The 22031-nt window shown below is 57.4% G+C and overlaps 6 protein-coding genes across 6 annotated transcripts; 4 read left to right on the top strand and 2 right to left on the bottom strand.

The window, feature by feature from the left end:
- Window positions 1-1613: 1613 nt before the first annotated feature.
- BXZ73DRAFT_20112 (fungal-specific transcription factor domain-containing protein) lies at window positions 1614-4166 on the bottom strand (the record flags this gene model as incomplete). Its single annotated transcript, XM_048017593.1, has 11 exons — window positions 1614-1739; window positions 1804-2039; window positions 2098-2215; window positions 2271-2430; window positions 2486-2554; window positions 2609-2766; window positions 2844-3169; window positions 3261-3714; window positions 3778-3852; window positions 3901-3980; window positions 4109-4166. Coding segments are annotated over 11 exons (1860 nt in total), but the record flags the coding sequence as incomplete, so codon positions are not given.
- A 1969-nt stretch (window positions 4167-6135) lies between these two features.
- Window positions 6136-7626, top strand: BXZ73DRAFT_80752 (endo-beta-1,4-glucanase; the record flags this gene model as incomplete). The annotated part of the gene is made up of 8 exons (XM_048023338.1): window positions 6136-6396; window positions 6453-6543; window positions 6596-6722; window positions 6774-6775; window positions 6843-6863; window positions 6916-7062; window positions 7119-7480; window positions 7579-7626. The coding sequence occupies 8 exons, from the start codon at window positions 6136-6138 to the stop codon at window positions 7624-7626; spliced, it is 1059 nt and encodes a 352-aa protein (XP_047873758.1).
- A 1015-nt stretch (window positions 7627-8641) lies between these two features.
- BXZ73DRAFT_105440 (fungal-specific transcription factor domain-containing protein) lies at window positions 8642-12381 on the top strand (the record flags this gene model as incomplete). The annotated part of the gene is made up of 16 exons (XM_048016256.1): window positions 8642-8750; window positions 8809-8814; window positions 8876-8955; window positions 9004-9078; window positions 9139-9585; window positions 9634-9837; window positions 9897-9983; window positions 10068-10225; window positions 10280-10348; window positions 10404-10563; window positions 10619-10736; window positions 10795-11030; window positions 11088-11218; window positions 11273-11296; window positions 11356-12222; window positions 12285-12381. The coding sequence occupies 16 exons, from the start codon at window positions 8642-8644 to the stop codon at window positions 12379-12381; spliced, it is 2868 nt and encodes a 955-aa protein (XP_047873757.1).
- Window positions 12382-13036: 655 nt separating this feature from the next.
- BXZ73DRAFT_92327 (transcription factor) lies at window positions 13037-17328 on the bottom strand (the record flags this gene model as incomplete). The annotated part of the gene is made up of 18 exons (XM_048026329.1): window positions 13037-13089; window positions 13147-13600; window positions 13648-13778; window positions 13825-13918; window positions 13976-14078; window positions 14101-14200; window positions 14251-14421; window positions 14448-15030; window positions 15091-15397; window positions 15456-15852; window positions 15913-16039; window positions 16094-16241; window positions 16289-16377; window positions 16429-16478; window positions 16499-16691; window positions 16758-16966; window positions 17022-17100; window positions 17308-17328. 18 exons carry the CDS (start codon window positions 17326-17328, stop codon window positions 13037-13039), a joined length of 3309 nt encoding a protein of 1102 aa, XP_047873756.1.
- A 1248-nt stretch (window positions 17329-18576) lies between these two features.
- On the top strand, window positions 18577-19103 carry BXZ73DRAFT_105438 (uncharacterized protein; the record flags this gene model as incomplete). The annotated part of the gene is made up of 3 exons (XM_048016255.1): window positions 18577-18645; window positions 18720-18829; window positions 18896-19103. 3 exons carry the CDS (start codon window positions 18577-18579, stop codon window positions 19101-19103), a joined length of 387 nt encoding a protein of 128 aa, XP_047873755.1.
- Window positions 19104-19500: 397 nt separating this feature from the next.
- Window positions 19501-21795, top strand: BXZ73DRAFT_105437 (cytochrome P450; the record flags this gene model as incomplete). The annotated part of the gene is made up of 12 exons (XM_048016254.1): window positions 19501-19764; window positions 19829-19943; window positions 20004-20021; window positions 20082-20101; window positions 20161-20172; window positions 20231-20296; window positions 20348-20453; window positions 20507-20643; window positions 20703-20919; window positions 20971-21361; window positions 21433-21555; window positions 21624-21795. 12 exons carry the CDS (start codon window positions 19501-19503, stop codon window positions 21793-21795), a joined length of 1641 nt encoding a protein of 546 aa, XP_047873754.1.
- Window positions 21796-22031: the final 236 nt, after the last annotated feature.

Here is a 22031-nt window from a genome sequence, read left to right as displayed (position 1 = left end):
TCTACGCTCTCGAGCTGTAAAATACTTGTACTCCCGAGGAACATGACCGCTTGTTCCGCATGCAGTGAATCCCTTACAGGAATCCTGAGCTGTTGGGTTTGCCCGGATTTGGGAAAGGGAAAGGCGTGAGGTGCTCATTCGGCACTTGTCGCGATCCACCAGCTTGGATGGGCTCCGCAGCTTGCTGCGTTCATGCTTGCACGCCAAGCTGAGGAAGCCAGTGGAACATCGCCAGGATTATTCGGGATCAGTGCTGGAGCAAGGAGCGACGCGAAGGCAAGTCTAGATTCGAGAAGTAGATCTATAACAAGTAGTACACTACGTGGTACATGTGCGTCGGCAGGTGGAAATCAAAGGAATTACAACATAGTCCACAATGCGGACTCCTTGAGCAAACATCCTGTACCTCTGCAATGTCCGTCCAGATAGTCGCAGATCAATCGATCGTGTACAGCTTACAATCCCATCCCCGCGCCATGCTGTGGCTGCCCAAACCCTTGCGGTTGCGGTTGCTGCGCCCCGCCCATCGTGCCGAGGTACGCACCCCAGTCATCCCACCTGCACACAATGTCAGACCTGTGAACAACACGTCCGAGAGCACGACGCAAGTGCAGTACTCACTCGAACGACGCCGGCGCCGCGTTCCACGCATCCATCGTCGCGTCCGGGAACGCGAACCCCTCCACGCTCATCATCGCCACGTCCGCGTCCAGACTCGACGGCGCGTCCGCGTCCGTGGCTCCCGCGACGCCCGCCATCCCTGCGTGTATGTCTCCGCCGCCGAGCCCGCCCATTCCGAAGGCCTCCTCGAAGCCCCCGCCCCCGAAGCCCGCCCCACCGAAGCCCCAGCCGTCCATGCCGCCCATCGGGAACCCCATGACGGCGGGCATGGCCGCCATCGCGGGCCCATTGTTCGTGTGACCCACGAACGCGGCGGGCGCGACGCCGCTCCCGAGCGCGACCGGCGCGGCGCCGAGCGCGGCGAGCAGCTCGCTGTACTGCGCGAGCTGCTGGGCCATCGGCGTGTTGTCGTCCGGCACGGTGTAACCGCGCGGGCGCGTGAGGCCAAGCTGGGGGATCCCTTGGTCCGACGGCGACTGGGGCGGACCCTGGAACGTCGGGCCCCAGGCGCAGGCTTGCTCCATCTGGTGCTGGAAGAAGTCGTCCATCTCCGGATGTCGGGGTGCGAAAGCAAAGGTAGAACAGACACCCACGCGCCCGAGATCAGCAGTGTGTATCGGGAGCGAGAACGTGTTGGGAGATGGAGGCGGGTTCGCGGCCTTGCTGATGGATGATGATGATTGGTCTGACGTCGAGGGTGTGCTCTGGTCATGTTGAACCGTGTCGTGGAAGAAGGGTGGCTGCAGCCCACCGTCGGACAGGTTGCTTGATCCAGAGGTAGGAGCCGGTTGAGGCGAATCGCGCTTGGTGAAACCACTGATCGATACCAGAGTATTCAAAACATTCCTTTCGTCAAAGGAGCATCTATTAGTTGGAGAGATCCGAGAGACCGCGAATTAGTGCACGCACAAAAATATACTAGTAAGTCTAGCGCTTTGTAGAGGCTCAAGTTAGACTGGCGTAGCAAATTAAATAAGGCATACGTACCGCCCCTGAAGCGACTTCAGCATGGTCACACACTTCTGCACATCGTCCATGTTGGAACTGAACGGGAGCCCCGCTTTCTTGCTGCCCCACATGTTGAGAAGAAGCACAAGTCCAGCGGTGAACAACGGTACCTATCGGCATGTCAACAACATATCAACAACAAACCAACTTGTTCCTTCAGCGGAAGGAACTCACCCGCTGCATTGCTAGTGCGCGTCCTGCACGCTGGAAATATATATCCAGCACGTGGGTGCAGGAACGTGCGGCATTCGTGCAGATGGTGAGTGAAGGGAACGGCAGACGGGACGGCTTATTCGCTGATGGGATGAATGGTCGGTGGACGCAAATCTGAGCAAAGTAGTAGTGGGAGTACAGTGTCGACGATTGACCCATGAAGAAATCGTCTGCCGAAGACTGGTTCTCCCATTTCACTGCCGATGAAAACCCACGTCATGTTATGATCGGATGTAATGAAGAGAGAACACCCACGATGTTCTGGGATTGTATCTATCCATCTGTTCAAGGCGGAGTCTAGATCGGCGACGATTCGCTGTTCCCAATTTGCCCCTACATAACCAAGATTGAGCTTCGACTGGTTGATGGAGTACTGCGCGTCAAGAGATCGTTAATTGACACACAAAAACACCCTCACAAAGACGTACGACAGTCCGAGACGCAAACGTGAGAATCTTCTGCAGTCTCGCGAAGCAGTTCGTGAATGCAACTCTGGACGGTTTCCCCTCGGGTTGCTTGAAACACAAGTCCGGGTCGTCGTTGAGCCAGTACTCGTCGTCCACTTCAAGTAGAGGTTCTGTGTCGAAGCTGAGATGACGCAATATCAGCTATAAGCATGAGCACCAGCGTAAACTTGACGCACTCCTCGTCGTGAATGGCCGCAGGACGACCTAGCCCGAAGCTTCCCATGCGATCAAATGCGAGCAAAGCCCTATGAAGAGACAATGAGTCAAGTTTAGAAGAAGACATAAGCGCATATACGTACCAAAACGCACGCTTCCACAACTCGCTATCAACGCTTGGCCCCGACTCGTACATCTTCCTACGGTGACAACCTACGTCCTGCGCCAGCCGTATCCCGAGCCCAATAATGTTCCAGCCGCTCTGAGGTGAGTGCGAGCCGCTGAGGTATGTCACGGTGAGCTGCGCAGCGGCAAGGGTGATTGGTCAGTATATCAATTCACTGACCAGCGTGAGGGCAGGGAAGCGCAGACACGCACCACGCACACTTGCAGGTCCTCGAGTTTAGTCTGGTCGAGGACCGACCACCGAGCCTGGTCTACGCGCTCAAACCAGTGCCAGCCTGACTGAAGAGGTCCGACGACCGTCCGGGGGTCGTCTACCCAACGGGCCCCGATAGCACAGACAAGAAGGACGACGGAGCCAAAGCCGCGGTCCGTGAGGTGTTTCCCCTCGTCGAGGTATGCGTCGAATGTGGGGCGATGCAGGAGGGGTGTGTACATTTCGAGGTTGTCCCAGTAAGCATCAGCAAGTTGGTTGATCAGGTCGCGCGGTGGAAAGTCCGAGTGTGGTGGATCTTTCACCACTTTCTTCGTTTTGGACCAGTTCTACGACGACGTCAGCATCACAAGGACAGCTTTCCCGCAGCTCGTTCATGCCGGGATCCAGGAACGGACGTACGTTTGGCGTGATCTGGAACGAGCTATCTACTGACTCTGAAAATCTCAGCCGCTCCCTCATTTGCTTGCCCCCGGCATCCGACGGCGCGTCTTCGAAGCTCATGCTCGTCACTTTGTCCTTCAGCTCCATCACAGCCTGGAGAAACATAAGGTTGCTCGATTTGCCGTGGTACTGAAGGGCTCCTCCGGGTGCTAGTGCGAGTCCATGTCTGAACTCGCGAAGTATATTGGCCTTGGCTTGCTGCTCGTCATCACTTGGATCGAGTTCGTCGGGGTCGACAGAGGCGTCCGGCTCGGGTGGCCGCGGAGTCAAGCCGCTGCGAGTCGAGTGGGTAGACGAACAGGAAGACAAGATGACTGAATTGACTGACGGTGCCTCCGCCTGTGCCCCGAGGCGATTAGCCTCGAGCACACTGTCGAAGTCTTTGGGGATGGACAGGTTGGGATGAAGCTTGAGGGCGTATGGATGTATGAGACGGAGGGAAAGTATGCGTGCAGCACGGACGCGACGCACCCGGGTAAACAGCTTCTCCATGTTCTGCAATCGGTTCTCCAGTATTTGCACATGGCTCTTGCTTGGAGGCCGTGTCTACAGGAGCATAAGGAGACTGCCATGAGAGAGTAGGAAGGCACACACGTTAATAGGCTCGTATGTGCAGTCAATCCCTTGCGAGATGCACCTCGAACACCGGTGCTCGGGCATCTCTGCGCCATTACCTGGTCCGTATGATAACGGAATGCTGAGCAGCGAGCATGACAATAGCCGAGGCAGACTTACAGCGAACTGCGGAGCACGCGCGTTAGACTTTGCGGGCCACAGCAGCAGGAGCGGGCGGCGGACTCACTTTTCTTCCGTCTACAGTAGTCACAGGCCCTCTGCTTCTTCTTCAGCCTCGCCTGCTCGGCGGCGAACAACTGCGACAGCAACTCATGGTCGTCCTCTGGTGATGACATTACGGCTAGGGGATGGCTGCCTGCTGATCGGCGCGAGGCCGGTGGACGGTATCGGGTGCGGTCGCGGTGAGTAGAGATGGGGGGCAAGAAGGGGATGCAAAGCCGTCCTGAGGCCTGGGGGCGTGCTGAGGGTGGGGGGAGAGTCGAGCGAGGGTGGGGCACGTTGTCAGGACGCATTGGAACTGCGAATGAAGCACTTGTGTCGGCGCTCAGCGACTGCGCAGTGCGCATACATATCGCCGCGTGAGTGCTGAGCGCTGCCTCCGTCTTGATCGCGTTTCGTCGAATCGTACACTCGGTGGCTGCGCATACACCTACCTAGGTACCTCTGGGTCGCTTCTCTTCGAGAAGTTGGCGGCTACCCACGGCTATCCGGCGGTAAAACGTCGTATTGCAGTTGAGAAGTTCATAATGCATGGAAGGCGCACGGCGGCCGACGTGTGTGCAGAGCTTAGCGTGTCCGCGCTGTAAACTGGGCGCTGTCGCGACCATGCGTGGTTGGTGGTGGTTGGTGCCAGTACGGTGAGGAGGAGGTGGAGGTTGGTGAATTAGGTCGCCACCTCTTAGCGCTCGTCCAATTGGTTTCAGACTGGTGCCGGGCCGCTACCCGGGCGACTCAACTCGTGTACTAGTAAGTAAACCATATTGTTTAAACCACGACATATTTGGTGCGCTCCGTCCTCGCCACTCCGTCATGAGCAAGGCGTGGTTTCTCCCTGATTACCGACAGTTGTATGCTCGGACAGGTACGCACGCTAGAGGGCAACCCCAAACGGATATACTTCAGTGCTACGTGGCCGCTTCCCATCTGGTTCAACGCAGGCGGAGATGTCGGATGCGCGTTGTCGTCTTTTGCCACCGGCCAACCTCTCCATCCTCATACTCTGTGGCCTTCTTGCGCGTTCCCCGTACCGCGAACATCTTACTATGCAAATTCCATTCCGGAATCTGCAAGAAGCACAAGTGAAACCACATCATCCCACTCTTGAACAACATATATGTATGCTCTCCCCTACATGTCACACGAACTCCTCTGACGGTGTCTACCCAATCAAGAATACGTCCTGTGAAAATGCGGGTACCAATTCAGCGCAATGTGCATATGACAGTGGGGTTGTGGAGCGCTTGTGGGTGAACTCAGGTACGTCTGCCGTTCATCTCCACGAAAAATTCCATGTCGTGGACGCGCTGGAAGCCTTCCTTAGACGCGATATAGCTACCCAATCCCGTGCGCCTGTGACATGGCTGCAGAGGCACCCGACACGAGGGCTTGAGACCTGCAAAACGGACCGCTCCCGGCGGTATGTCCACCTCGTGAACCTAAACAGTTGCCTCATTCACACGTCCGCATCCGGTGTTCACAGGTGTCCTATGCCTGTCCCTCTGTTGGATCAGACCGGTGGTCATGGGGCTGTCAGTGCGCTACTTGGCGGAAGACCGATGAAAGGCACGTCTGTACCATGACCGCTAGAAATCGACAAGATAGGTGGGCATATATGGTGCGGGAATTTTTCTAATACGGTCTCATTACTTGACAAAGCCCCTTGGATACTCTGATGGGACATTACGCAATGCTCTGGAGCTACATTGTCATGGTGAGCGGTGGTACATCCCGTTCCTATCCGCCGGTACTCATGATCTGCGCAGTGATCACGAGGATTTACCTCCGACAAATGACCCTGATTCCCTCACACCGTGAACATAACGAGTCTTTGTTTCCCCCACTGATGTCACCCGCCGCCCCACAAGACCGAGCGGCACGTCATACACGCCTTTCCGTTTGGCCTCCGAGCCGCAGCTCGAAATATTTCTTGTCGTCGGGCAACCTGTTGGCATAAATGGAACATGTATAAGAGTCGCAGGGGGCCGCCGGCTTTTAGCACGACAACGGCCCCTTCAGATACTACAGCACTCCGCCATGATGCGTCTTTCGCCATTCTTCGCCCTCCTCGGATGCGCCCTGTCGGCGGTGGCGGCACCCTCGGCCCCCACTGCAGCGGCGGCGCTCCCGACGTCGACCGCGAAGGTCTCTGGGTTGCACGCGCTCGCGAAGCAAGCCGGGAAGCTCTACTTCGGCACTGCGACGGACAACGGCGAGCTGACGAACCAACCGTACGTCGCCGTCCTGAACAACGGCCAGATGTTCGGCCAGATCACGGCGGCGAACTCCATGAAATGGGTGAGAAATTCGGCGCGCCCCGCCTTTAGAACCCTTGGCTAAGCTGTCTCGGACAGGACGCGACCGAGCCAGAACAGGGCGTTTTCACCTTCACTCAGGGTGACCAGATCGCCGCGCTCGCGCAACCCATGGGGCGCCTACTTCGAGGTGAGGAGATTCTGCTAATCTGAGCTCCCGGGCGCTGATCAGTTCGTTCTAGGGCATAATTGTGTCTGGCACTCGCAGCTTCCTAGCTGGGTCACATCGAGCAACTTCAATGCAGCGCAATTGACGTCAGTGATCCAGAACCACTGCGGTACGCTCGTAGGACACTACAAGGGGAAAACGTGAGTACAGAATTTCTTTTTTCGGACCCTTGCTGACATTCTCCGTCGTAGATGTATGTAGTCTTGGCGTGTGCCACATTGTAGGTATTTTGAGCTGATCTTTGATGCCTTGCACTGTAGATGCGTGGGATGTCGTGAATGGTCAGCGATCACCTGTGACTTGTGTCATTCAATGCTGACCCAACGAACACAGAGCCATTCAACGACGATGGCACCTTCCAGAGCAACGTTTTCTTCAATACCCTCGGCCAAAACTTCATCCCCATTGCGCTCAAGGCTGCTAGAGCCGCGGACCCGAATGCAAAACTCTACATCAATGAGTTTAACATCGAGGGAACTGGTCAGTCAACGTTTCCACCCGTCCACTCTCACCTCACACCAAGTCGACTCTCTCAGGTGCCAAAGCGACCGCGATGAAGAACCTCGTCAAGTCGCTCAAAGCGCAAGGCGTCCCGATCGACGGCGTCGGCCTGCAGTCCCACTTCATCGTCGGCGAAGTGCCGACGACGCTGGTGGAGAACATGCGCGAGTTCACCGCGCTCGGGATCGAGGTCGCGATCACGGAACTCGACATCCGTATGACGCTGCCCGAGACCGCCGCGCTCCTCGAGCAGCAGCAGAAGGACTACCAGACGGTCGTTGCCGCGTGCCAGGCCGTACCGGGCTGCGTCGGGATCACCCTCTGGGACTTCACGGACGAGTTCTCGTGGGTCCCGGGCACGTTCCCGAACATGGGCGCCGCGTGCCCGTGGGATGCCGTGAGTGCCTGTTCTCTCCCAGCCCTTGTAGCTCCGGGCTCGGATGCTGTCCCCGTGTTCGCAGGTCGGGCGGTTGCTAACGTGACGTCCTTTGGCAGAACCTCGTCCGGAAGCCCGGCTTTGACGGCATCGTCGCCGGCTTCTAACTGAGCCACGGTAGCGCGGGCTGTGGGCAGAACAACGCACTCTGTATGTACTCTATTCCGAACTTGCGATGTACGACATGTGAATCCCTTTGCCATCTTTGGGTTCGTCCGTGTTCTCGAGACCCCCGTTCGGACTTGGCGGGACGGCTCCCACGTCCGGGTTGAAACGTTGACATCGGGGGTCGACATTCGGCCTAGTATGCTCCCGCTACATATTCAAAGATCCGCACTTGGGATTGTCGAAATTTAACAGGCGGATAGTGGTGCGTCTAGCCCTGGTAGACCGCGGACTGCTCGTGCCGGAACGATCTGGAGGCGTTTAAAAGAAACTCTCCACAGTTCTCCGAGGCCCATTTTCAAGAAGTACAGGCCCTGCTCCTTGATTGGTCTACTCGACTAGATATCGGAATCGAAGACGCATTCAGTTCGTGCAGTCGTCCCCTCGAGGACCAGCGAGCGAGATGCCGAGTTCTGTGCTCAATTGTAAGGCACCCCAAGACCTCAAGTTTCGGAGATCGAGTGGCTACGTGCATCGGCCGATCTGCAATGCACTTAGGCCGCGATGAACACGTACAAAAGCATGTGCGACAGAGAACCACAAGTGTTCCGGCATCGGCTGAGCTTCGAGCTCGAAAATGCACGGTCTGGAGGAGAAAAACGTGAGGAAAAAAGATGAACAGCTTTCGCACATATGAAAACATGAGGTGAAGTGAACATCCGGGATAGCACGATGTTGGGCCCTAACTCGGTCCGAACCCCGATAGTACGAGTCGCTGGGTCGGCCGTTTTGGTCCGGCGTTGAGACGACGATGACGTATGGATGCGGATTGCGCAGCCGCCGAGCGCCGACGCAAGAACTTCGCCGCAGATCCAATGTGTCCTTACAGTGCCCCCCACGCCCTCGACCCTCTCTCCTCCCTCAGGACGCCGTCAGGCCTCAGGACGGCTGTGCATCCTCTCCTTCGCCCCGTCCACCTCCCTCGCGCGGATCAGCAGCCACCACCCCGCAGCCACAATGTCGTCACCAGACGATGACCATGAGTCGCCGTCGCCGTTGTCCGTCGCTGAGCAGGCGAGACGGAAGAAGAAGCAGAGGGCCTGTGATTACTGCAGGCGGAAGAAAAGTGAGTCCGCCCGCTCCTGCTGCTGTGGTCCGCAAAGTCTCACGCGCGTGCTCCGCAGTTCGCTGTAAGTCTGCCTCGGCTAGTGTCATGCTCGTTGCTCAGCATTCCGTGATCATGCGGGGTAGGCGACGGCGCAGAGATGCCCGAGCACCAGTGTTCGAGGTGCATCTCGCAGGGGATTGAGTGCACATACGAGCCTGTCAACGTGCGTGTTTCCCTGTTCTCTCGTGCCGGTCTCCTTATTCTCCCATAGACACGGCCCCCCAGCAAGAGCTATGTGCAAATACTGGAGAACCGGTTGCAGAACATGGAGAAGCTGTTTGGCCAGGTGCGTCGCGTCCGTGCTGCACGCATACTTCCTCCCCTCATACGTCCACACGCCTTCAAGCTTCATCCCAACCTGTCCATCCCCAAAGACTTCGACAGCGTACTCGAGGCTAATCGCCTCAGAGCGCAGGCGGAGACACCGTCGGCCACTTCGGCCAGCTCCCCTTCCCGTCCGTCTGCCTACTCGAGTCCCAGCGGCTTGACTCCGCGGCCACCCGAGCCGGACGCCTCTGTCGATTCCGACGAACTCGATCCAAGTGACGATGAGCGGCAAGCGAAGGTCAACATACTTCGCCAGTTCAGACATGGACTCGCAATAACACCTGGAGGTGCCCTTCGGTACCATGGCAAATCGAGCAACCTCATGTTCCTCCAAACCGTGATGGAGCTGAAGGACAAAGTGACGGGAATGAGACTCGAAGACACGCCGTCGGATGGGGACAAGCAGATGAGGGACCAGCTGAGTTTTTCAGAGTCGGGAGCTACCTCTTTCCAGACCATGCCAAACGTACGTCCGTTCGTCCATTCGATCGTGGTGGGGCTAATGTCTTGGTAGAACTGGTCCCAAAGGAAGGAAGTGTCGAAAGACAATCCACCACACTCGGACTTTCCACCGCGCGACCTGATCAACCAACTTGCCGATGCTTATTGGGACAACCTCGAAATGTACACACCCCTCCTGCATCGCCCCACATTCGACGGATACCTCGACGAGGGAAAACACCTCACGGACCGTGGCTTTGGCTCCGTCGTCCTTCTTGTCTGTGCTATCGGGCCCGGTGGGTAGACGACCCCCGGACGGTCGTCGGACCTCTTCAGTCAGGCTGGCACTGGTTTGAGCGCGTGGACCAGGCTCGGTGGTCGGTCCTCGACCGGCCGAAACTCGAAGACTTGCAGGTGTGCGTGGTGCGTGTCTGTGTTCCTCTGCTTCCTTCCCCGGCGATGGTCAGCAAATTGAAATCCTGACTAATCGCCCTTGCTGCTGCGCAGCTCACCGCTTCATATCTCGTCGGCACGCACTCACCTCAGAGCGGCTGGAACATTATTGGGCTCGGGATACGGCTGGCGCAGGACGTGGGTTGTCACCGTAAGAAGATGTACAAGCCGAACCCGAGCGTCGAAGACGAGTTGTGGAAGCGCGCGTTTTGGTGTGTATATGCGCCTATCTCTTCTTCTGAGCTTGACTCATTGTCTTTTAATAGGTGTTTGCTCGCATTTGATCGCATGGGAAGCTTCGGGCTGGGTCGCCCTGCGGCCATTCATGACGAGGAGTGCGTCAAGTTTACGCTCCTGCTCATACTCAGGGTTGACATTGCGTCATATCAGCTTCGACACTGAACCTCTGCTCGAAGTGGACGACGAGTATTGGCTCAACGACGACCCGGGCTTGTGTTTCAAGCAACCAGAGGGGAAACCGTCCAGAGTTGCATTCACGAACTGCTTCGCGAGACTGCAGAAGATTCTCACGTTTGCGTCTCGGACTGTCGTACGTCTTGATGAGGCTGTTTTTGTGCGTCAATTAACGGCCTCTTTACGCGCAGTACTCTATCAACAAGTCGAAGCTCAGTCTTGGTTATGTAGGGGCAAATTGGGAACAGCGAATCGTCGCCGATCTAGACTCCGCCTTAAACAGATGGATAGATACAATCCCAGAACATCGTGGGTGTTCTCTCTTAATTGCATCCCGCCATAACCTGACATGCGCAATCATCGGCAGTGAAATGGGAGAACCAGTCTTCGGCAGACGATTTCTTCATGGGTCAATCGTCGACACTGTACTCCCACTACTACTTCGCTCAGATTTGCGTCCACCGACCGTTCATCCCATCACCGAATAAGCCGTCCCGTCTGCCGTTCCCTTCACTCACCATCTGCACGAATGCCGCACGTTCCTGCACCCACGTGCTGGATATATATTTCCAGCGCACAGGACGCGCGCTAACAATGCAGCGGGTGAGTTCCTTCCGCTGAAGGAACAAGTTTGGTAATGTGTTGTTGACGTGCTGGTAGCTCCCGTTGTTCACCGCTGGACTAGTGCTTCTCCTCAACATGTGGGGCAGCAAGAAAGCGGGGCTCCCTTTCAGTCCCAACATGGACGATGTGCAGAAGTGTGTGACCATGCTGAAGTCGCTTCAGGGGCGGTATGTACGCCCTATCTCATTTGCCACGTCAGGCTGACTTGAGCCTCCAAACAGCGCGAAAGCTACCAGTACATTTTTGTGAGTGCACTGATTCGCGGTCTCTCAATTTCCTCCAACTAATGCTCCATTGACCAAAGGGAAATTTTGAATACTCTGGTATCGATCGGTGATTTCAATATGCCCAAGTCGCCTCAGCCGGCACCTCCCCCTGGGCCAAGCAACCTGTCGGATGGTGTACTGCAGTCACCCTTCTTCCGCAACACGGTTACACATGACCCGAACACGCCCTCGGACCAATCATCACCATCCACCAGCAAGGCCACGAACCCGACCCCATCTCCCAACGTGTTCTCGCTCCCTATGCACACTGCTGACCTCGGGCGCGTCGGTGTCTATTCCACCTTTGCTACCACCCCCCGAGCTCCACAGATGGAGGCCGAGTCGTTCCAGCTCAGCCCCCAGCAAATGGAGCAAACCCGCGCCCGCACCCACATGTCCCCGGGCCCATCCCTGTCGCAGCCGGACCAAGGGATCCCCGAGCTCGGCTTCGCGCGCCCGCGCGGGTATACCGTGCCGGACGACAACATCCCGATGCCGCAGCAGCTCACTCAGTACAGCGAGCTGCTCGCCGCGCTCAGCGCCGCGCCGGCCACCCCCGGGAGCGGCGCCGCGCCCGCCGCGTTCGCGGGCCACGCGAACAGGGCGGCCATGGCCGCCGCCGCGGGGTTCCCGATGGACGGCTCGGGGTTCGGTGGAGAGCGCTTTTGTGGTGGCGCGGCGTTCGGCGGTGGAGGCTTCGGGGGTGCGGGCTTCGACGGGGACTTTGGGATGGGCGGGCTCGGCGGCGGACTCGGCATGCACGCGGGGATGGCGGGCGTCGCGGGGCCCGCGAGCGCGGACACGCCGCCGGGCCTGGACGCGGACGTGGCGATGATGAGCGTGGAGGGGTTCGCGTTCCCGGACGCGACGATGGACGCGTGGAACGCGGCGCCGACGTCGTTCGAGTGAGTGCTGCGCTTGCTTCGTCTTCGAGGACGGTTGTTCCCAGCTCTGACGTTGTGTTCAGGTGGGACGACTGGGGTGCGTACCTCGACACGATGGGTGGGGTGCAACAACCGCAAGGGTTTGAGCAGCCGCAACATGGTGCGGGGATGGGGTTGTGACTGTCTAGACGGACATTGTATAGGTGTAAGATGTTTGCTCGAGGAATCGGCGTTGTGGACTTTGTTGTTCCTTCTCGTATTTTGATCTCCGGCTGCTGATGGATATATACCGTAGTGTAGTACTTGTTGTATCCAGGCTCCTAACAAAAACCGATAGGCTGCTTAGAGCCTGGTTAACAACATTCATATGTCTCAACCATCACAGGCCATGCGCGTATCCACAAGAAAACATGTATCAATTGCAAACGGACAGCACGGACAGCAGTGCACAACAGGCGATCTACAGTACATCGGCGCAAATGCGGACAGCCCTCTCGCGCGGCGGCTGCGCCCGCGACACGAATCACGCCGATGGCCACCCAAGGAAGGGACGAAGTGCCCACATCCCGGGGGCGTCGGCAGCATGGCGGCAGAACACCGAGCGCAGAGCGCAGCGAGTACGGACTGCACCCGGTCGCGTGCTGAGTGCCTGCTGGACACTAGTCTGTACCGGCTGTGGGTTGACGTTGAGGAGCCGGCCTGGGGCAGGTTGCGCACGCGAAGGGAGGAAGGGGAGAGGCGGCGACGCCGGCCTCATCGAGGACGAGCACAAGCCAGAAGGTATCTTCTGTGGGTTTCGCGGTTGGAGTTTGGGCTCGGGCGTGAGGGCAACGTGTTATCCTGCGAGGCGGATCTTGATCGGACCCTGGCGATTGCGAGCTTCGAGTGCTGTGAACAAGCTTTTATTGAACACTGGATTCAATGCGTCTGTCGGTGTCCGCGTACCTTTGACCTCCTCGGCCCCCTCGCGCTGCTCGTAGTTGAGCACAAGCCGCTTAAGTTGCTGTTGCTCGACCTTGTCCTGCATCTGGGCTGTGCGAGTCTGTACTGCCAGCATGGACTCCGCCGGAATCGCGATCTGCCGTGTCTGCTGCTTGTTGCCCCGCTTCGTGAACAGCGTGAAGTTCATGACGTTCGGACCGTCAGCGCCTTCAGCGGCTGATTCGTCGTCGTCATCTTCAACCTTCTGCTTCCTGCGCATGACAGGCGGGAGCGTCGTGTCCCACAAGGCCAGAGCGGTCTTCTTGTCAACCTTGCGCGAGTCGGCGGAGGTATCGGTGACAAGCTTGGCGAGCTCCTTCGCGAACTCGGCGTCGTCATCTTCGGTAGGTCCGAGGTTCTCGTTGGTGGTGGAAGACTTGAGCAGCACGGCTTCGGGCGAAGGTGCGCGTTCGTCGATCTACTTACAAGTTAGAGCGAGCCCGGCGTATAGGAGAAAGAGCGCACCGGGGAGTCGGGCTGCAGCCTGTCGTCTTCTTCGTCTTCGTCTTCTCCCCGTCTCTTGTCATCGTCATCGTCATCACCTCCACTATCTTCGCCGCTGTCATCTCCACCATCGACTTCGTCGGGCATAGCAACTATAGAACGTAAGCGCGACCTCGGCTTGAGTCACTACTCGCGTACCTCCAGCGTTCTGGAAGGCAGTGTTGAACATCTCATCCACGGCCACCGCCGCTTCTTCAAATGTCATGAACATTGAGAGCTTGGGTCTCACCGCCTATATTAACGTGTTTCAGTATACACCGGACATTGTGAGCGAGCGTAGCGCGCTGACCTCAAGAGAATCTGTAAGCATGAACTCCACATCCATGGGCAACGGATCTTTGGAGTGGACGTAGAGCTGGAAGAACGTGAGGAAAGTTGTCGAGCTTCCTCTGCTGGGAGCCGCGGTCGAAGCACATGCCACAGGTGTCCAGCAGCACGCAGACAAGCCTGATGCGGAAGTAATCGTCCGGCATGTCGACGTTGCATAGCTGTCCAGGAAGGGGTCGGCCTTCCGCTGTGTCGAGATGATCAGAAAAACGAGCATAAAAAGCGGGAACGACCTACGATGTCCGAAGGTCACCAGGGACCAGAAGGTATGGAAGATGATCCCGCTGCTGACCAGTCGGTAGATGTACAACTCCCCGAGGAACTTGATAGATGCGATCCTGCGCTGGTTCATGCTGTACAAGTTGGTCTCCAACCCCCGGCGAATGTCTTCCAGAACCTGATCGACAACTCCGACAGAGAACGCCGGGTGGTACGTTGCAAGTCGTAGGTGAGCATCGCGAGGAGTGGGATGTGGCTGTACTTGAGCTTCCAGGGCTTTGTGAACACCTTGTATAGAGTCCGTACGACGATGGAGTTGTTCCAATCGAGCTTCCGGAGGAGCTTGAAAACCTTGTCGATGGTCTTCTTGGCGAGAACGTCGTAGACGAGGTGGCGTATGAAAAGTTCCACGGGCGTGCGTTCCTTAACTTGGCGGGCGGCCCGCTCTGGGGGGTTACATTGATAATAGGCGTTCTCAAGGAGGAGAAGCTGTCGTTGATCGAAATGTTGCATGCTCTGCTTCCGTCTCATGAGTTCGATCATCTTGCTGAACGGTTCGTGAGTCTCTTCGCTCCTCAGCAGGAAGCGCCCGCAGCCCTCCAAAAGCATCGCAATATTTTCGACGTTTGTCCCAGAGAAGTCGTCGAGGCAGACCTTGAATGCGTGGAGGATCTTGTGGGCCGGGACAACGCGGAACTTGGTGAGGTTGGAGAGGAAAGTGATGTTACGCATGCGAACTTCGGAAAGCTCCTTCACGACCTTCTTCTTGCGCTGCAGGTAGTGAAACTCCTCGTCCAGCTGTAGTCGTAGCTGACCGTTAGAGAAAGCTCACGATGTCGAACTGACAAATGCACGCACCGCCGCGACGATATCCGTTCCCAAATCTGGCATATACCTGTTCAAGATAGCGATGAATCGCGAGTAGTGAGGAAGGAGGTCTGACCGGCTCTTCGGAATCTGCGTCATGAACTTCACCAACCGCTTCCTCGCTGCTTTCGAGTTCAAAAAGGCGAAGTCGACCGCGGCTTGATCGACCAGCGATCGGTTAGTCGCGTCCGGAAGGCGGGCGAGTAGGGCAGTAAGGAGCTGGGAGGGACCTTGAGGTGCCAGCTGGGGTGTAGTGGCGGGGGACTCTTTGGGTGTTCCAGGTGTAGGAGTTGGCGCGCTAAAAGTGCCGGAACGTCAGCCAGCACACAACAGCGAAAGCATGATATGGTACACACTTGTCGACTTCAAGGTCTTCATCTTCAGCAACTTTGTTATTCCCATTCAAAAGGGCTTTGCCTTCTCCATCGACCTTCATACCCGCAAGCTCTTCCTCCAACTTTCGCACCTCTTCCTCGACCCTTTCCTTGTCCTGCCGCTCCTTCTCCTTCCCGTCTTCGGAATCGTCGTCGCCTTCGCCATCTAGACCGAGAACACTCCGCGGGACATAGTCCTTGATGTCCGGGATTTCCTCGAAGAACCTTCGCTCTTCTTCGTCCTCCCACTTCCCTCCGCCACCAACGCCCTCATCTCCATCCCCTCCAAGTATACTCGAACCAGTGCTTACGCCGATTTGTATCGACTCCGACTTCTGCGACGCAGTCTTCAGGGTCGGCATAGGAAGGTAGAGTTGCTCTGACAGACTGTGCATGACAAGTCAGCATCCAACTGAGAGGAAACGCCAAAGCGGCGTACTCTGGCAGCTTGCCAGCAACTTTTCGTAGTTCTTCGTCATCTTCTCATACGCCTGCTGCCTGTCCTCGAAAATCTCCCCCGAACGAATGTATGCTTCATGGTTCCTCCGATCTTGGTCTTGCAGACGCTACGCCGGCGTAAGTTGGAAGTATGCATAATACATGGATTGCAAGCGACTCACATTGTGCTCCATGACCAGCTTCTTCGCAACGTTGTCGAAGTACCCCTCGCACATCTTCTTGAACCTGTCTCTGATCTCCTTCTCCACCAGTTCCTCCGCTTCGTTGAACGGGACAGAAGGTGTTCCGTTCGAGTGAGCGACTTCTTCGCTGAGGGTACCTGGTTCGGAATTGGGGATACTTGCTTGGAGGCGGACGGGGGGACAATGCCAAGGAAAGGACTGGAGTAGGACTTGAGGAACACGAGCAATAGGGGAAGTGAGGACAACGAGGGATCATTGGAAAGCTGTGGCGGGAGAGTTAAGTAAAATACAAGGGCAAGTGAACCTCGACGCACCAAGTCGCGGATAGTCTTCATGACCCATTCTCCGCCGCTCTTCTCTTGGGCTGTCCCTGATGATGCCTACGAGGGCGAGCTCGGCCGCATACCCGTAGAATAGGTCGTTGGCGTGTGATACGCGAAGAGTCTTCCTTTTCACGTTGCTCCAGGGATAGAGTCGCGAGCGCAGCTTTGGAAGGTGGCGCAAGGGACACCGACAAGGAGGATACGATGGAGGAGGTAAAGGCCTTGGGGAACCGGCGGTGAAGCGCAGAAATGACCTGAAGTACGCGCATACATGGTCACGGTCGGGCTCGCGTAGATATGAGAGATGGAAGTGCACATACCTCGACCGCGCTCCAAACATCCTTCTCTGTCTTGCACTTGAGCACACCCTCAGCTGCCGCTCCGACAATCTCGTCGACGTACTTCTCCAGCGACAGGGTGTCGATGTCCTTGAGTACTTGATCACGGTGCTCTGCGCCGAGGGATTGTCGCATGCGCTTGATCAACGCGGTGTGTCGTTTCAGAGATGAATCCAGTGTCTTGGACGGTTCTGCAGCGCGCATGTGGTCACTAACAAAACAGCATGAACCTTAGATGCTGCCCACCTTCTCCGGTATGGAGCACGTTGAGCTCCTTGAGAGCAGCACGCTTCGCGCGCCGAATATGCTCTTCGTCAATCTTCGGCTGAGCCGTCCGTTCGTTGACGGTTCCATGAGGGCTGGGCGTCGTCCAGACGGTCCACGGGCGCGAAGATGTGTCTGTCGAGTGAATGGAAAGATGAAGAATGCGAGGGTGTATGCGTTTACATGAGAGTTCGAGTCGAGGAAGGGAGCCCCGCCACCGCCACGGCTCCGTTCCGGAGCACTTGCCCTCCTCGGCCCCTCGGGCCACCTCCGCCCGGGCCATCACCATCTCGTCTGCTCACACAACTCCAGCCACCTGCCTTGTTCACAAACTAGGATGTCGCGTCTGGGTCGTCTCTTTCCGCCGCTCGGTCCATTTGTTACGTCTGTCCGTAAGCGTCTTATCTCAAATCCATCATCGGGTGTCTCCCAATCAGGCACTATTTTTCGGAGGCGTCTCATGCAGAGCAGAAGCAGTTCCGCTTCAAATGCAGAGGTGAGTCCCTGTCAAGTGCTTGAACATGGCGCGGTACCTGATAGAAAGTCAGCGCATACATCTCACAGTGCTGCCCTCCGAGGCGCGATGATCCTTTGAACTATGAACCGCAACATCCTCCTTTTATGAAATGCTGAATTTTAGTTTGAGCACTTTTTCCTGATCATCTCCCTCGAATCCTGCTCTCAAGGCTCGGATCCGATAATTAACTGAGATTTTCATCGAGAAGGTCCAAATCCACCTCGCTATAGCAGGCTATAGCTCGTCGAATACTGGAACGCCAAGGCAGTGTCGGGACAGGATGGAAGTTCTGCCTGGAAGTTAGGACTAAGACCGTGGCCTTCTTTTTTCTCATTTCACAGAGACCCTGTTTGGACCAGGCTTCGACTACAGCTTTGACGGGATATATCGATGAACCCATCCAACCAACAAAGTATTTTTGTAGATATTTAAGACGCAACTTCCCGGGAGGAAGAGGGCTATCCTCAGAAGGTTCCTTCCGAAGAGCTTCGTTGTGCGTATCAATATGCGCCATTCTGCGTGGCCCGGCTCACATCGCTAGTTCGTTTCAGAAGGACCCACGGAGTGCTGCAACTGGGCCATGATTTACTCGAGAAGAACAACATTCAAGGCCATGAAGTGCTCTCCCTGCCACTTATTCCGCGCGAAAATCCCACCCGGCATTCCTGGAGAACAGCGTCTGACCGACATCAAGGTCCTCGCTCGTGCATCTATCACCTCGTACTTGCTATTTCGACCACCTCAACATCCATCCTCTGCAAAACCCCGCACTTTCAGACCCGCCTCTGCGAAGAGCGCGTCGCGGTATCAACCGACACGTCGACGATAGACGCGCTCAACATCAATGCTTCCGTTCCTCGACTGCGTCGTGCGGGAGACGTGTCTCCGCGCCCGTAACGACCGTCGACCGTGCCGCGCGTCGCGCAGGCGGACGACGTTCTGCCGCTCGCGACACCCGTCATCGACGCCCGCGGACACACGCTACGTGAGATCCTGAATAGAGATGGGCAGGCCCTCCTCATGTCCGTCCTCGCGCTCCACGCCGCTCCCCATCATCTGGGGTGCGGGCGCGGACGCGGTCGAGTTCAAGTGAGTCCCTTCGATTTTCCTGCTCTCTGATCGTGTGTGGACGGTCGGCTGACGTCGGGCGCCGCGCGCTGCAGCGGCGGCCCCCATCCACGGCCATCGCAAGCATTCCGGGCGTGTGGGGGCACCTTCCCACCTTCCTCGGCGGCCCGCACGCTTATATCGGGTGCCCCTTCTTCCCTACCGAGTATGTCTTTCCGTTTGGTTCGGGGCATCCTGCGTCAGCTGATCGCCAGCGTGCATATATACATAGGATGAAGCCTCTCGTCTTCACGCTTAAACGCGGCTTCGAGTTCGAGTTTGGGGTGCCCGCCAAGGGCATTATGGCAATTGGCGACCTCATCCAGCTTCCAGGCTCGAAGAGCGGTCGCGCGAAGGGCGCGCAGCTTCTGCTGCTCATACGCCCGGGCCCCCGTGTAGCGCTCCTGAGCCTGGCCGGGTCGGGTGTCGTTCGAGGTTGAGCTGTTTACAGCGGGGGACTGTCGTTTGTATGGACACCGGGTGTAGATCGGACGTTTGCGCACCCGGGCCCCTATCTCGTTTGACGGATGAGTAGCCGCCATGCTAGTCGGACTCGCAAAGACACCAGCTCGGGCGCACTTGCTCGGGTATGTTTTCAGACTGCGAAGCGATGCGGACGCCGACCGTTCGTGTGGCCGGTCCGGGCGGTTGCCGGGCCCACATACCCGGACCCGGCCCTTGACGGTGGGCTTTGCCACAATTTCTCGACCGGTACCTCCGCCCCAGGAGCTGCTACGGGTCATCCTTGCAGTCGGGCCTGTATATAGACCCCGCCGAGCCGATGGGCCCACGTCCTTCCACTCCCACCATCTTCCTAACCTCCAACCGCCTCTTCTCATGCCGGTGCCAGCGATCTTACTGCCAGACAACATCAATGCCGCAATGCGCCTCTTGCTTGCCGGGGCCGCGATGGCAGTCCTACTCAAGGTCCTCAAGACCCTCGTGAGCCGCCACTCGGATGTCGTTCGCCGACTGCCAGGTCCGGACGCAGAAAACTGGATCACCGGCCAGCTGGGAGGCATGTTTGCGAGCTCCGCGGACCTGCCGCACGAGTGGGTCGCCAAGTTTGGCCCCACGTTCCGCGTACCGTCCATGTTCGGGGTGAGTGTGTCGCTATTGAACGTTTGAACCGTACCGGGCGTAGGACTGACTGGGTTGGCTCCAGCAACAAGCGATATTTTCGATAGACCCGAAGCTGCTCGGCCACGCGCTGAACCACTCAATGAGCTACTACAAGCCGCCGGAGAGCCGCCGGAATCTGGCGAGACTGTTGGGGCAGGGTTAGCCATTACGTGTTTCAATTGGATTTCGCTTCAAATGGCTAACTTCGTATGGCCCAGGCGTCTTGGTCGCGGAAGGTAACCATATATGGTCTTTTATGATTCCAGGGGTTTCGAGCTGACACTTTCGAACCATAGGCGAGAAGCACAGACAGCAGGTCAGGGATATGGGGCCTTATTGATATGAAAGACATGATAGCTGACGCCCTGTCATCAGCGGAGAGTAATGGTACATCTTCCCGTGCTAGCTTCCAAGTAGATATTATGAAGTTCACTTTTCGCTCCAGAACCCGGCGTTTGGTCCGGCACAAATCCGCGAACTGACCCAGATATTTGTCGAGAAATCCATGAACGTGCGTCCTGTATAGCATACACCACAGCTAGTATTGAGCTTACCCCTACAGTTGGTTGAATACTGGGGCAGCATGGTTGAGTCGGCAAGCGGTGTTGGCCGCGTCAATGCTGTGGAAGGCCTGGGCCGGATGACTCTAGACGTCATCGGCATTGCAGGTATAGCCATTGCTCAGATATGTATCCTCCGCTGAAACTCAGACTGTATGAAGGGTTCGACTACAATTTCGACGCCCTCAATCCGGACTCTCAAAACCCTCTTGGCAAGGCTTTCGCCCACATAGTGAAGACTCCTCCCGTGTTTACGCCGTTGAGTGTGTTGTGCGCTCTCCTGTTTTCGAAGGTCTTCGTAAGCATCTCACAGCATCTCGTCGCTCTTCACCGCTCACGCGCTCTCCCCACCTGTAGCCCGACAAGCGCACGCAGGCTGCGGATAAAGCACAGGGAGTCATGGTTGAGATCGCCAAAAAGCTTCTTCTCGAGAAGAAAGCGGAGCTCAGGAGTCGCGGTGCCGTCGAGAAGAGAGACGTCCAAGGACGTGATTTACTCACCCTCCTGCTCAAATCCAACCTCGCGGCCGATGTCCCCGACGACCAGAAACTAACCGACGACGAGGTTTTGGCCCGTAAGTGCTTCCATAATCCAGGACTAGGGACAGACCCTCACGAACCCACAGAGATCCCCACCTTCCTCATCGCCGGCCACGAGACTACGAACACGTCGACCTCCTGGTGTCTTAGCTCCCTCAGCACTCACCCCGAGATCCAGTCCCGGCTCCGCGAAGAGCTCTTCTCTCTCGACACCGAATCCCCGACAATGGAAGACCTCAACGCGCTGCCCCTGCTCGACCGCGTCGTCCGCGAGACGCTCCGCCTCCACGCCGTCGTCACCTTCTCGAGCCGGATCGCGGTGCACGACGACGTCCTGCCGCTCTCCACGCCCATCGTCGACGCCGACGGCAAAACGCTGCAGGAGATCCCCGTCAAGGCCGGCCAGCGCATTTTCATCCCCATCCTCACCCTTCACACGCTCAAGGACCTCTGGGGGCCCGACGCGCTCGAGTTCAGGTGTGCATCTCCTCTTTCTCTCTACCCCAGGGTTCTCGTCCCCGTCGCTAACCCCTGACACCCGCTCACAGCCCCGACCGGTGGCTGAACCCGCCGCCGGAGGCGATGGCACACATGCCTGGGGTGTACGGCAACCTGATGACCTTCCTCGGCGGCCCGCACGCGTGCATCGGGTACCGCTTCGCGCTCACCGAGTACGTCCCTTCCTCGTCCCAGGCTTCGCGCCCCGTATTCACCGCGAAGCTCACCGCCCGCGCCGCAGGATGAAGGCGCTCATCTTCGCGCTCGTCCGCGCGTTCGAGTTCAGCCTGCCCGTGCCCGCGGACGACATCGCGATGGTCGGAATCTTCATCCAGCGCCCCGCGCTCCGGAGCGAGATGGAAAAAGGCGTGCAGATGCCGCTGCTCATTCGGCCCATCAGGCGTGCGCAGTGAGCCGCGCGCTCGAACGGCGGTCCGAGGGGCGCGCGCATGGAAGCGGGTACAACAGTATTTATGATCGCGCGTCCCGTGGGCGGTTGTGTAACGTCTTCGAAGTTCGGGTTAGGATAAACATCGGGGCCGTCTATGAGGCGATCCTCGTGTAGACTAGATGTAGTACGTGATGCATGCAGGATAGGGCCGCGCCTCACGATGACCTGCGCGCGCGTCCAGGATAACCCAAGGATCAG

Source organism: Epithele typhae, assembly GCF_022376455.1.
Source record: "Epithele typhae strain CBS 203.58 chromosome Unknown BXZ73scaffold_65, whole genome shotgun sequence".
In the NCBI taxonomy this organism is placed as follows: Eukaryota; Fungi; Basidiomycota; class Agaricomycetes; order Polyporales; family Epitheliaceae; genus Epithele; species Epithele typhae.
The sequence above is the reverse complement of the archived record's forward strand: the minus strand, read 5'-3'. Positions and strand labels throughout refer to the sequence as shown.